We start from the raw sequence: 12,443 nt of genomic DNA, 5'->3' as shown, positions 1-12,443 counted from the left end.
ACATAGTATTCAACATATAATTATGTCAGAAATAATACACAAAATTATTCCACAGGTTGGACTTTGCATATCTTGTAAATAATCAATGCATTCATTTGTGCTGCTGTTTGTGTTGCTATGGTGATTTTATAAGGACCACCAGAATGCTGGCTGCTTTTGTAGCTTGCAGCGTAAGCTAATCTAGAAAACGCTTTATTTAATGAACTATCTGACAAATGTTTCGTTTTCTCACAACAACTCTGAATGTGTGCCTTGTAGATACTGTAATTTTATTTATTTAGTGGTCTGAATGCATTGCAGTCCTTTTGTAGCTATCTTTTTTTTTAAAGCATTGGTTGGAACATGTACGTTTGTACTTATGAAAGTTGTTTCATAATAACATGTTTCACATCAGCTTTTTTCTGAAGCACTTGTTTACTTTTTCCTCCTGGGACTATTTGAGTACATTCCTCTCTTCTATGAACTCCACAGTGGTATAATCTGAACAAATGTAATACAGTATATGCATAATAAACACCAGTTTGTCTCGCAGTCAACATGTATGTGATTTGCTGTTAAGACACATTAAGCTGTATTAATCAGTCTGATGAAGTTGTTTTAGTGCTTAATTGTCACTGAATGCCCCACTGGAGGTGCATTTAAGACATAGTCCTTTGTTGGCTCAGATAATGTACACAGATTTGCTCTCGGCTAGTAATAATACTCAACAGTTGATATTGTTTTACTTATTATAATACCCGGAGGTGAGCTAACAGTGGGAGGTGTCAGCTCATCTCCGGAGCACTGCCGAGGCACCCTTGAGCAAGGTGCCGTCCCCTTTACAAATTGCTCATTTGAGGCGCACCAAGAAGGAGCTGCCTGCCACTCTACCTCCCCTGCATGCCTACAGGCCCCTTTGTGTGTGTGTGTGATACAGGGGCCTGTACTCACATATATGTATGCATGCGTTTGTAATCAGTAGCTAGAGTGTGCTTCTTAATTTCCCTTCGGGGATCAAACCAGTATATAAAATTAAATTAAAAAAAAAAATTAAAGAAATTATTATCTGCACAAAGAATTTTATGTTTTCATCACCTTGCTTTTCAATGGATCTGAATGACAGCAACTAGTTAGGTGCTCCTGGGAACGGAGAATAAGTGATTAGAATTTAGATATTTCACATTCTACATGGGCTCTCCACTTGCCTTTCTAATTTTAATATGTGCATTTTTTGTTACTGTGCTGATATCCCATGTTAAAGCATCCTTTAACTTATGTATCTCATAGTTTTCTGCTAAAGAGAGAAATGTTCAAAAATAAGAAAGTGAAAGAAAGTGCGACCTCTGATCTCTTCCTTCTTTACAGTGACCTTGATATGGGGAAAGGGGGGGGGGGCTTAAGGTTATTCCCTCTATTTACAACGGGTCACCTTCAATCAGTGACTGCCAAAGTAATGATTTAAAGTGGAGTTTTCATGATGCTAAGCTTAAGATTAATGTAAACTGTGTGTAAACAAGCCCCAATTAGATCCCCAAGTCTAATATAAGCAAATACACCTACACACCGTACCGTATGCTTCCACGCAACTCAAGGTGGGTGGGATCAGGAGGCTGATGTCAATGGAAATCTCAGAAAGGTTACCTAGTATTCCAAAGTAAAATCTCCTAAAGGACACATGCTGTGGTCACTTGACACATTTACCCTGAAGCTCACTGGCTCTGTCCCTGCAGCAGCAGTGGGGTTACGGTCCTGTCCTGTTGTTTCCTTCATTATTGAGGAGGGTGTGAAATAGATGACTGTACTGTTGTGGTTTATATCTGCTGAGACTCAGCAGGAAACTTGACCCCTGACTGCTTACTGGGCCTGGCAGAGGGTCGATGCAGCAATACACTATACACTGCAGTATTCAAGGCCAATCCTGTAAAATATTGAACACTACAATATGGTGACAAAGAGTCATCCTCACTAGAAGAAGAATGACATGGACATATTATGTTTATTTTATTATTTTTGTTAATTAGTAACCCAACTAATTATTTAGTTGGATTAAGTCCTCCCATGCACTAGTACTGTATCAGAAGTGGATGGTTATGGAACTAAGTATGACGCACAGTTGACAAAAGAGTTGCTTTATGTTAAGCCCTAACATATGCAGAGGAAAATGGTGCAACTCTCCAAGCATGTGTAGAGATTCTGCTAGTTTATTGAGTTATGTAGGTTTACCCTCTAGCTTCTAGTGTCCTCAACATTCTTTAGTAACATGGATTAATGTATTAATACATGATATAGAAGAATATCTTCAGATTAGATTAGATAAAATTAATAAATACCGAGATATGGGGCTTTATTACGGACCGTACTGCCCGGATGAGCTCTTTTAATAAGCCTGTTAAAAATATGCAGTTACAAAAACCAAAAATCATACACTACATTGGATTTCATGGTATCTGAATATATGATCTCACTGAAACCTCAAGGTAATATGTATCTCAAGTAGGAAATCAAATAAGACAAATGAATGTAAAGATTCTCCATGAATCTGGAGGCTCAGTGAAGTGAAGAAGAAAGAGTGAACATCTAGTTGGATTAACCCCAACATAAGAATGACTGCTCATGAAAATCCGTCAATAAAAGCATTTGAAAATCATTTTTGTTTCACTATAAACCACATGCAGCCTACAAAGAGGGCAGCATATCCACATCTATTTAAAAATGTTAAGTCAGTGTTTTTGGACTTGATGTTAAGATCATGGTGAGATGAGTGTCTTCTTAGTCACTGCAGCAATTCAGCGATCTCATACTGGCTTTACACCTCCATCCTACTCACACACACACATACACACACACAGACACATGCAGATGCAGTCACGGTGGATTAATGCCTCACACCTATCCTCCATCAGAAGTCCTATCCTCTTTTACTGTATTTCTATACAGCCAGTCTTATAAAAATAAATGAGATATCCTCCCACATGCTCACTTTGACACCTGCACATGTTACATCATCTCCACAGCCACGCTTCTTTTATGTCTTTATGCTGCCAGTTTATCTTTTGAAACAGATTGACCAGAAGTAGCTCCCTTAGTATTTCCTTAAATCAGTATTATCAGAACAATTATGGTATGGAAACACGTTTAAGAAAAAATATATCACCGTACATTTTACATTTTTATCTGAGTGCTTCAAACAAATCTGTGACAGCATTGCCGTTTTACTATTAACCACACGTATCTTAGAAACGTTCATGAGCTTGCACAAAAGAAAATGAGAGACCCAACCATATCTGTGATTGTCAGCAGAGGGGTCTCTCTGAGCTGCGATGGGCTCAGAGACGGCGGCTTTAGCAGCTGCTGTTATGACTAGTTGAGCTTTCGCATCGCTGTGAGGGATTTTAGTCAAATGGCAGTGGAGGAATCCTGAAGTTTCAAGGGATGTCATGGGCTACTTAAGAGCTGCTTTCTCTTGGAGTTTCTCCCAACATTTAAAATCACACACACACATTCTAATTTATCAGTTCAGATTCTACTTTCATGGTCAGAGTTGATGACGGTATGGAAAAATCACAAATATCTACCACCTCTGTGCCACGTTCATGCTAATGTTGTTCTCACTCTTATTACAGAAATCTTGGGAAGTCAGGCCTCCGGGTGTCCTGTCTTGGATTAGGTAAGAGTCACAGTCAGAAGTTGAATTTGTCAAACATATTTATGATGGGAACTCTCAAACCCACTGTCTTTTATCTTTAAATAAGGAGATTAAAGTCATTTCAAGTGTGAAATCAAGTTTCACTTACTTTGCATGAGTGCTTGAATATATTGAAAATAGCTTGAATATATTCTCCCAAGTCAGTTCCTTCTCTTTGTTAGTTCCTATTCCTTGTACGCCCTTTTGTAGTATTATTTTTTTGGAACATGTAAACATATGTTCATGTAGTTTTACCCTGACCCCATCTTTTCTGTTGCTGTAGGAACGTGGGTAACATTCGGTGGACAGATAACTGATGAGGTGAGAACACTTGGATTCAGTCATTTTCCATCAATCAAAGCTTGGGAATGGAAACATGTGATCTGGTCTTCAGGATGACTTGGGATGACTATTTTTACTCATTTTTTGACTGATAAGTTTAAATACCTGATGTAAGTTGTTTCTTTCTCGTCTTCACCTGTTTCAACAGATGGCAGAGCAGTTGTTGACTCTAGCCTATGAAAACGGCATCAATCTGTTTGACACAGCGGAGGTCTACGCTGCTGGAAAGTGAGTATATCCGTTGCTACAGGTCAATGCGCAGTGAGCAGAAAGGCCAGATATTACCAAGCTGTTCGCTCATGAACGCTTGTGAAAGCAGCGGTAGGGTGATGCAGTGGGTAGCGCTGCAGCCTCACTAGAGGGTCTCCAGTTCAAATACAACTGAGGGATTTTCTATGAGGAGTTTGCATGCTCTCCCCGTGTCTGCGTGGATTCTCTCCAGGTTCTCCAGCTTCCTCCCAACTCCAAAAACATGCAAAATAGAAGAATTGGAGATTCTAAAATGAGTGTAAATGAGGATGAGAGTGGATCTGTTGTCATTGTAAATAAGATTTGGTTCTCAATTGACTTATCTGGTTAAAAAAGGTTGAATTTGAAAAAAAAGGTGTCATGGTGTCGGTTGCAACATGTATGGTGATCTCTCAAACTTTTAAGTTTCAATTTATCCAAATGCTTAAAACATAATTTACCCCACAAAAGGTGTTCATTCCTGTGTTTTTGAAAACAGTTGTCATGAAAAAAAATCTTGTCCTTTACTAACGTCTCCTACAACAGTTTCATTTGGACGTTATTAAATTGTTATTTGTTTTTTCTTGCGTGTTTGCAAACTATTCTAGTGATCTGTTCAAGAGAGACAACAGATAAACGTCTCTGTCCTTGGGTTGGGGGCGTTGTGGCTGTCATCACTTTGTCATTGTTGATCTCTCTTGTGGCTTCAGATATTTATAGTCATGGTCTAAATTTACATGACAGCTAATGCAGATATTTCTTTAGATCTGAAAGCATCTCTGGATTACCTAGCGTGGTTGCAGTTTAACTTCTAGCAAGGGTTAATCTGGCTTTGCAGTAATTTGGGTGCTTGGAAATGATCTAAAGGATTATCTTTTGCAAACAGTTTCTCTGATGAGCGGCACCAAGTCCTTTAACTGAATTATTCCAAGAATAATCTGGTATTGCTGTTATGTCTGGGCAGTTGAGTCAGAGTATTGTACTCTCTGGAGAAAATTAAAATATAACAACTAAACTGAAACAAGGAGTACGTTTTCACCGTATCTCAGCGGTCGTTGAACATCACTACTTTTGACAATCTGCTGTAAAGCTTTATTTTTTCAACACGTGGCAAAAAAAATAGGACACTTAACTTTGACTTTGATCATGTGCTACCACAAACCTAACAACACAAATCCTTGGAGCAGGTGCCCACGTTTGGAGGACATGTCATACAGCCTGGTATGTGCTGCACAGGTGTTAATCCTGACATCACGGAGGAGCTTATATTACACACATACACAAGACTAAGATAAATCAAGCACAGCTACATTATTTGTATTCCATATACAGTATGTGAGAACCTGTCTGCAATCCTCACGCAAGTCCGACTCAGAATGTGACGTGGTGTTAATAGCTTTATGAGCAGAATGTTATAATTGAGATTTTTGTGTTGAATACATGGAGGTACAGTATAACACAGGTTAGTAAGATGTGCTCATCATTTCCATATGGTGATTCATAATTCTAACGCATCCATACCGATGCATGTAAATACATATGTGTAATGGCTTTAATAAGCGTGCTCTGTTCATGTGATGTAGCTACTTCACACACACAGCCTTCAAACGAATACCTAAAAAAGGAATTTTTAAAAATGGGTTTCCTTTCGTTTTTAGTTTAGCTTGTTATTTCATTACAAAGTATATATTGTGTTTTATTGAACAAATAATTGCAGAGAAATCTGACAGTTCTAAAATACTTTAAACCCATGATGTAATATGTTTAATCCCTAGAGATATATCATTGACTCAGGAGTGGAATACAGACCTAATTAATGGATGGCTGAACAAAGGCCCACTGTAGCCTATGTGTGGATTCTCAAATGACTCACCTTGCATTCAGCAGGACAACACGCAGAGAAGATGTTGCACTCTCTCTCTCTCACGTGTATCTTTGTGCACACAAAGACACAACAGTGCCCTCTGGGAGTGTTTCAATGCTCGTTTTTAAAAGATCTGTGGGTCCAGCTGGTAGGTGTGGAACTGCCCCAAGAAGTGCACCTACTGAGATAATGTTACATACTGGATTAGTAGACTCCAAAAAAATGTATTTGAATACTTCCTTACTGTCATTTACAAGTGTCAACGCATTGAAATTTAAGTACTTCGTGCATAAATACAGTATACAGGTCCTGGCAGTCAACATCACAGAGCCGATAAGATCATCTGTCTGGTGTTATAGAGAGAAGCTAGTCAATTTCTAATTTGAACTCATCCTGTCAAGGAGAAGAAAGTTAGACTCTAGAAAGGCACTCAGACAGCACAGACATCCCTAAAGGCCAATCACACGCTCATCTCCGACAGCAGAGATGTTTAATAATGACCCCTTTAGCAGCAGGATTCAGCAGCACCAAAGCAAACAACTTGAACAAATAGATGAATAAACAACATAAATTTGACACTGCCTCGAGCCTCAAACACAGCAAAGACAGCTGAGCACTTACCACATGATGTTCCATACAGCACTTCAGTTTGTTTCAGTAGCATCAGCCGCACTGATCAATAATAAAATCAATCGTTTAATTTGAGTTCTACATTTGAAAAATGCCACAACTTTCCTTTAGCAGTTTTAAATTGGCCGCCCCAGTATCTGACTTCAGTTCAAACCAGATAATCTATCATTCTCTGAACTGTTTTGTTGTTGGACTAAGACGCATCAATACTATCACTAATGCGCTGTGACATTGGTGAGAATAACAGTATCTTATGTAGCTTTTTAAACACACTTTTGACCCTTTGCAAACTGCATCGATCAAAACAGTTTTTATAAGTTTACCCAAAACTAATCATTTTTCCTCTCATTGGAGCATCCAAACACATTTTATGTGAAGCAGCTGTTGTCAGGAAATGTCATTAATTGTGACTGACAGGTTTCGGCCTGGCTCTAATGGGCCCCATGTTGGTTGTGATGTCGCTCATTAGCACCCAAGTGGCTTCTAATGAGGGATTTAGTCGTGTCTCCACAACACAGCTGGGCTTCGGCCCCGCTGACTCTGACCTGACAGATAAGTCACACTCCCCAGCCCTAAACAGGTGGTCCTTCCACTGAAGGTTGTCTCATGCATTTTACAGTACATTCACACAGCATGACTGTTTCATTTAATTCAGAGGTCAAAATCACTCCTCTGTAAATGCGCTTATCATTGTAAAACCGGTCTTGTCTGCCTTGCAGGGCGGAGGTGGTGCTTGGAAACATCATAAAGAAGAAAGGGTGGAGGTATGAGACATTTTAATCGAGTGTGTGGATTTTAATATCCACCTGTTGGCCTCCTTATCTTGTCTTCTTTCTTTTTTTTGCACTTATTGGGAGGCTGCCTCTGTGTAAATTGGAATGGTAAGATTGGGAGATGAAAAATTAATGCGGGCAGCCACTCCCACACTTCTGTGTCCCTCTTCAGAGCCACTAAATAAAGTATAACCCTCTAGTGCTTGTCGTCTGCTCCGTCGGCCCAGTTTTGGTGTTTGTGTAGCTCCATCACGTTATCCTGTACGTGTACAACACTCATTCACAGAAGCTTGGTGCTTAGCATGGGTTGAAAAACAAATACTGATGTTCAGGAGCTTTTCTTCCTCATTTTAAATACATGTCAGGTTTGTGCAACCTTTAGTTGACTCCATTAAACTGGGGGTTTTGCTGCAGTTCCTTCTGTTTGTCACAGATGGGTTTTAATTTTTCAGGCGCTCAAGTCTGGTGATAACAACTAAGATCTTCTGGGGTGGAAAGTACGTTTCGTCTTTTTACTTCTTTCGCAAAGTTTGTATTCACACCAGAAATAATCCTCCTGTATCATTTTTATCTGCTTGTGTGATATTTGTTGTAAAGCATCATGCGTCAAACAGACTAGTCTGCCTTCAGTTACTTCCAATAAAACAGAAACATTTATTTGATCATATTTCACAGAAGAATGATCTTGTGTTTCACTGGAGAGCCAAGGGGAGGCAACACAGGCATATTTCAAGTAATTGTTGATAATGTAATGTAAGGTCTGTTGTTTTTTTCATCATAGAGCAGAGACAGAAAGAGGTTTATCCCGAAAACACATTATAGAAGGTAAGCAGCAGCACTAAACATTATTTAATTGAAGGAAGTGTTAACACCGTAGCAACAGAATACTTCCTAATTAGTTGCGCTAACTCGAGGGAATCCAAACTGCATTTTAAAATATTTATACACTCTTACTGTTTTGAAGTTTCCAAGAAAACCTATGGGCACAACAGCTTTGTGGGAATAAATTATTCGAGAGTCCTCTGGATTTGTTATTCAGCAGTGTGTATAGATATACAGGGTAAATGTACAGGGTATATATTAATATAGGTGCCTCTGAATAAAAATGAAGTAGTGTAATGACTATAATTCTTACTGTGTGAATCTGGTGTGTCATTCTAGGTTTAAAGGCCTCACTAGAAAGACTGCAGTTAGACTATGTGGATGTGGTTTTTGCAAACAGACCAGACCCTAATACACCCATGGAAGGTAAATACTTCTCTCGTCTATACTTATCCTTTATATCTTTTCAAATATCACCTTTTTCTCATCTTAGCATTTTGCACAATTTGTATGTTTTCCTCATGTTTTGTCATATTTTCCATAAAACATATCTTTCTTGTCTCTATGACTACAGAAAACATGAAGTTTCAAATATACTCTTGTAACTGATATATCTATTTATAAATGCTGCATGTTGTCTTGGTGCTCCCACCTCCAGAGTCAGAATGAGGATGGATACTGATGCTAGAGACCTTTAAATGGCAGAGTGCTAACTGTGTGTGGGCTCAGAGCAGGCATCTGCTCCTGTGTCAGAGTTCCTCTTTAGGTGAAAATCAGGTCAGAGGTCGTTCGCTGTCTTCAGGATGATTCCTCGCTGACTCCAGCTCTTTGAAAAAAGATTTAATGTCTTGTCAGTTTGTAGACACTGCTGTTATCTGACATTAAAGTCAAGGCAATTCATTCGTCCAACTGCACTTCAAAACTATACTCTTCACTTGAATAGCTCTGACTGTACTACATCTTGAAACCCACAGCAGTTAGACCATCTGGCACGTTTTATTCTGGCAGTAGCTTAAGGGCTGTAACACAGGACGAAGGAGAGCCGAGCTGTGTTCTGTCAGTTTACAGAGAAACCCTCTTAACCCACTAGATGGTACAAAGGCGCTTTAGCTTTCCAAAGACTTTAGAAAAGCACATCAGCAATGGGAAAAGATGAACGGGTCAACACACCCCTGTCTCATGCGCTCTGATTCACCCCTTCTTTCATATATCATTTTATTTTTTTGTTCACCAGTCCAATAAACCAAATTGTCAATAAAGCCGGAAATTAAAGTTGGACAGTGTGAGATTATCTTGGCTGTGACACATGGTCAGATATGGCTGCTGAGTAAAATTCCCTATCTGATGGATTTAGATGAAATACAGTGATGTGCAGACACAATAACATGAGAGTAATCTGTCACATTCAGACAAGCCTGTTCATCACATTAATGGAAAAAAATAATCCCTGGTGTATTTTTCATTTATTGGTCAAAATATTAAAACTTATTTTCAACCCCGTGTTGTAACTATATTTAACTGGTTGGTCAGCCTTGTGAAGTTGCTTGTCATCCCTGCCTTCATCTGTATGTGTTGTTTTTTTCTGCATCATGTTGCAGATCAAATAAGAAATATTGCCTAGGATTTTTCATCAATGTCATTCAAGTGTGCCCTTTTATAAATAGATGTCACCCTCATCAGGATGAATTACTCACATTCCAATTACTGTAACATAATCAGCTTTTCCTCTCCCTCTGGCCCAAAAGACCCAATCCATTTAGATTGCAAATTAAACCCGACACATTTTTAAAAATACATTCAAAAAAGAAGCAGCTCAGAATGAATATAAGAGTAAGCTGTTAGGATGTTTTTATTTTCTGTTCTTTCTTTTTTTTTTGGCCAAGAACGTTCCATTGAGATTCAAGAGATCTTTGTTCTGTGAATCTTCGTCAGGATAGTGTCATGTGCTTTATAGAGTACCAAAAACAATGACACACCACAGGGGGATTTCAGCATTTATGGTTGATCCCTTGTTTCTCCACTTACAGAAACAGTTCGAGCAATGACCCACGTGATAAACCAAGGCATGGCCATGTACTGGGGAACATCCCGATGGAGCCCAATGGAGATTATGGTGGGACTGATTTGATATGGGTAGATAGTATCCCGAAAATCATACACAGGGCAAAATATTTACAGTATTCCAAGCATAGCTTAATGACATTTGTTCTTCCATCAGAAAGATCTTAAGTTATATACAGTATAACATTGATGTAACCTACTTGTATGTATATGTTCTGCACAGTATATAGTATAAACCTCATCTTTTTTATTCAATGTTTTCCCTCAGGAAGCGTACTCTGTGGCACGACAGTTCAACCAAATTCCTCCCATCTGTGAGCAGGCTGAGTACCATATGTTCCAGAGAGAGAAGGTGGAGGTGCAGCTCCCTGAGCTCTTCCATAAGATCGGTGAGCAGTGATGGATATTTGGCTCTAGGCAGAAAACTGGATGAATCCTGAGAGACTCAGGAAGGACATTTCTGTTCTTTGCTCATAGAAACAGAAGCTAGAACACAAGTTAGGTTCCCTAAGGACCATCTTGTACATCGATACACAACAGGCACCACATTTTTATGATATCAGATTCAACAAAATGTTCTTTTTATTAAAACTTCTGTGCATAAAAGTATAGCATTGTGAGGGCAATGGCGATCACATGTTCTCACCTCTAGGCGTGGGGGCTATGACCTGGTCTCCTCTGGCCTGTGGGATCATCTCAGGGAAATACGATGGCAGGGTGCCCCCCTACTCACGGGCTTCTCTTAAGGTAGACCAACATCGTTCACGTCTTTGTGCTGTGTCATTGCCACTGTTCCGTTTCCCTTCTGTTTGTTGATGGTGTGTTTATGTCTTACAGGTGCACGTCTCATGTATCTGTATGTTTTCAGTGCCGTATTGACGCCACCCCCCCCCACCCCGTATTCCTCTCCCGAGCTGCATTGTTTGATACCATGTGCCAGCTGGTGTTGGCTTAATACATTTTGGTGCACACATAAGAAAATCTGCAAAAAAAAATGCGTACTCACAGCATAACAAGTGTCAAATATGCACATTTGTATTTAATCAGCTTATTTTTTAATCTGATTTATGGATACCAAAATGTGAATTAAAATTGATTAATTGCATGGATAAATAAATGCATTCCAGTGGTGCACACGTGACCTGGAATCATTTTTAAAATGTTTGTTTCCATCTAATAGTATTGCAGCTATATCCATAATAATGAACATTAATAAGAAGGAGCAGTTCTAATGATTTAATTCAGTGAGCACTTAGAAACCCACAGGGAAATTTCGTTTTCAGCAACTACAGATTCTACATAATGACAAGTGATGCTATTAAAAAAAAATAATGTAGACATCCAGAATTTGAACAAAATAGTAAGAGTCACACAAGACTTCATGAAGCGAACACCTCACTCGCTGTAATGATGTATCCGTGTAGTGAAGTGGCATGTTGTGTATCTTTTGATTGTGTGTCAGTGACTGTCGATTAGACCTCTCCATGCTTCATGAAGTAGCTCCATGTTGATGTTGTGCAGTACTTTACATGGTGTGTGTGTGTGTGGGGAATGTGCTCCTTCCTGTGTGGTTGAGTGTCTGTCGCCTGTGGCTGTTTGTGGTGTTTTGGGTCTTTGGTTGCTAATAACATTTTGGTATAATTTCTGATTGTTGATGCTGCAAAAGAAGTTTTTACTCAGCTGATCACAAACAGAGCCTTCCTCTTCCTTTAAAGTAACTTTATAACAACTAACCAAAGATCCAGCATTTCCTTGCTAGCAGTGTTTTAGCTGTTTTCCCTGGCCGAGGTGTTGACAACAGGAGACATTCACTTGTCTAAAAGCAGGCCCTGGTGACACAGACGCTGTGTGAGCAGGGCTGTGTTTTTGAGCAGGTGTGTCATGTGTTCGCCAGGGTTACCAGTGGTTAAAGGACAAGATCTTGAGTGAGGAGGGCCGGCGTCAGCAGGCGAAGTTGAAAGAGCTGCAGGCAATCGCGGAGCGGCTGGGCTGCACTCTGCCCCAACTCGCCATCGGTACGCAGATACACTCTGCTGCTCTCTCTCTTTCTGTCTGTCTG

At 39.5% G+C, this 12,443-nt stretch overlaps 1 protein-coding gene across 4 annotated transcripts in view; it reads left to right on the top strand.

The window, feature by feature from the left end:
- Positions 1-12,443, top strand: part of kcnab2a (potassium voltage-gated channel subfamily A regulatory beta subunit 2a) — an 88,064-nt gene that overhangs the window by 71,354 nt on the left and 4,267 nt on the right. For all 4 annotated transcript variants that reach the window (XM_068314433.1, XM_068314436.1, XM_068314437.1 and 1 more), the window contains 11 exons: positions 3,603-3,646; positions 3,948-3,985; positions 4,155-4,234; positions 7,448-7,492; positions 7,954-7,998; positions 8,283-8,326; positions 8,663-8,749; positions 10,351-10,436; positions 10,653-10,773; positions 11,037-11,131; positions 12,279-12,399. In XM_068314433.1, coding sequence (XP_068170534.1) covers positions 3,603-3,646; positions 3,948-3,985; positions 4,155-4,234; positions 7,448-7,492; positions 7,954-7,998; positions 8,283-8,326; positions 8,663-8,749; positions 10,351-10,436; positions 10,653-10,773; positions 11,037-11,131; positions 12,279-12,399 — 806 coding nt within the window. The remainder of the gene's footprint in view (positions 1-3,602; positions 3,647-3,947; positions 3,986-4,154; positions 4,235-7,447; positions 7,493-7,953; positions 7,999-8,282; positions 8,327-8,662; positions 8,750-10,350; positions 10,437-10,652; positions 10,774-11,036; positions 11,132-12,278; positions 12,400-12,443) is intronic.

The sequence above is a fragment of the Antennarius striatus genome, chromosome 5 (genome assembly GCF_040054535.1).
Source record: "Antennarius striatus isolate MH-2024 chromosome 5, ASM4005453v1, whole genome shotgun sequence".
Taxonomy (NCBI): domain Eukaryota; kingdom Metazoa; phylum Chordata; class Actinopteri; order Lophiiformes; family Antennariidae; genus Antennarius; species Antennarius striatus.
The sequence above is the reverse complement of the archived record's forward strand: the minus strand, read 5'-3'. Positions and strand labels throughout refer to the sequence as shown.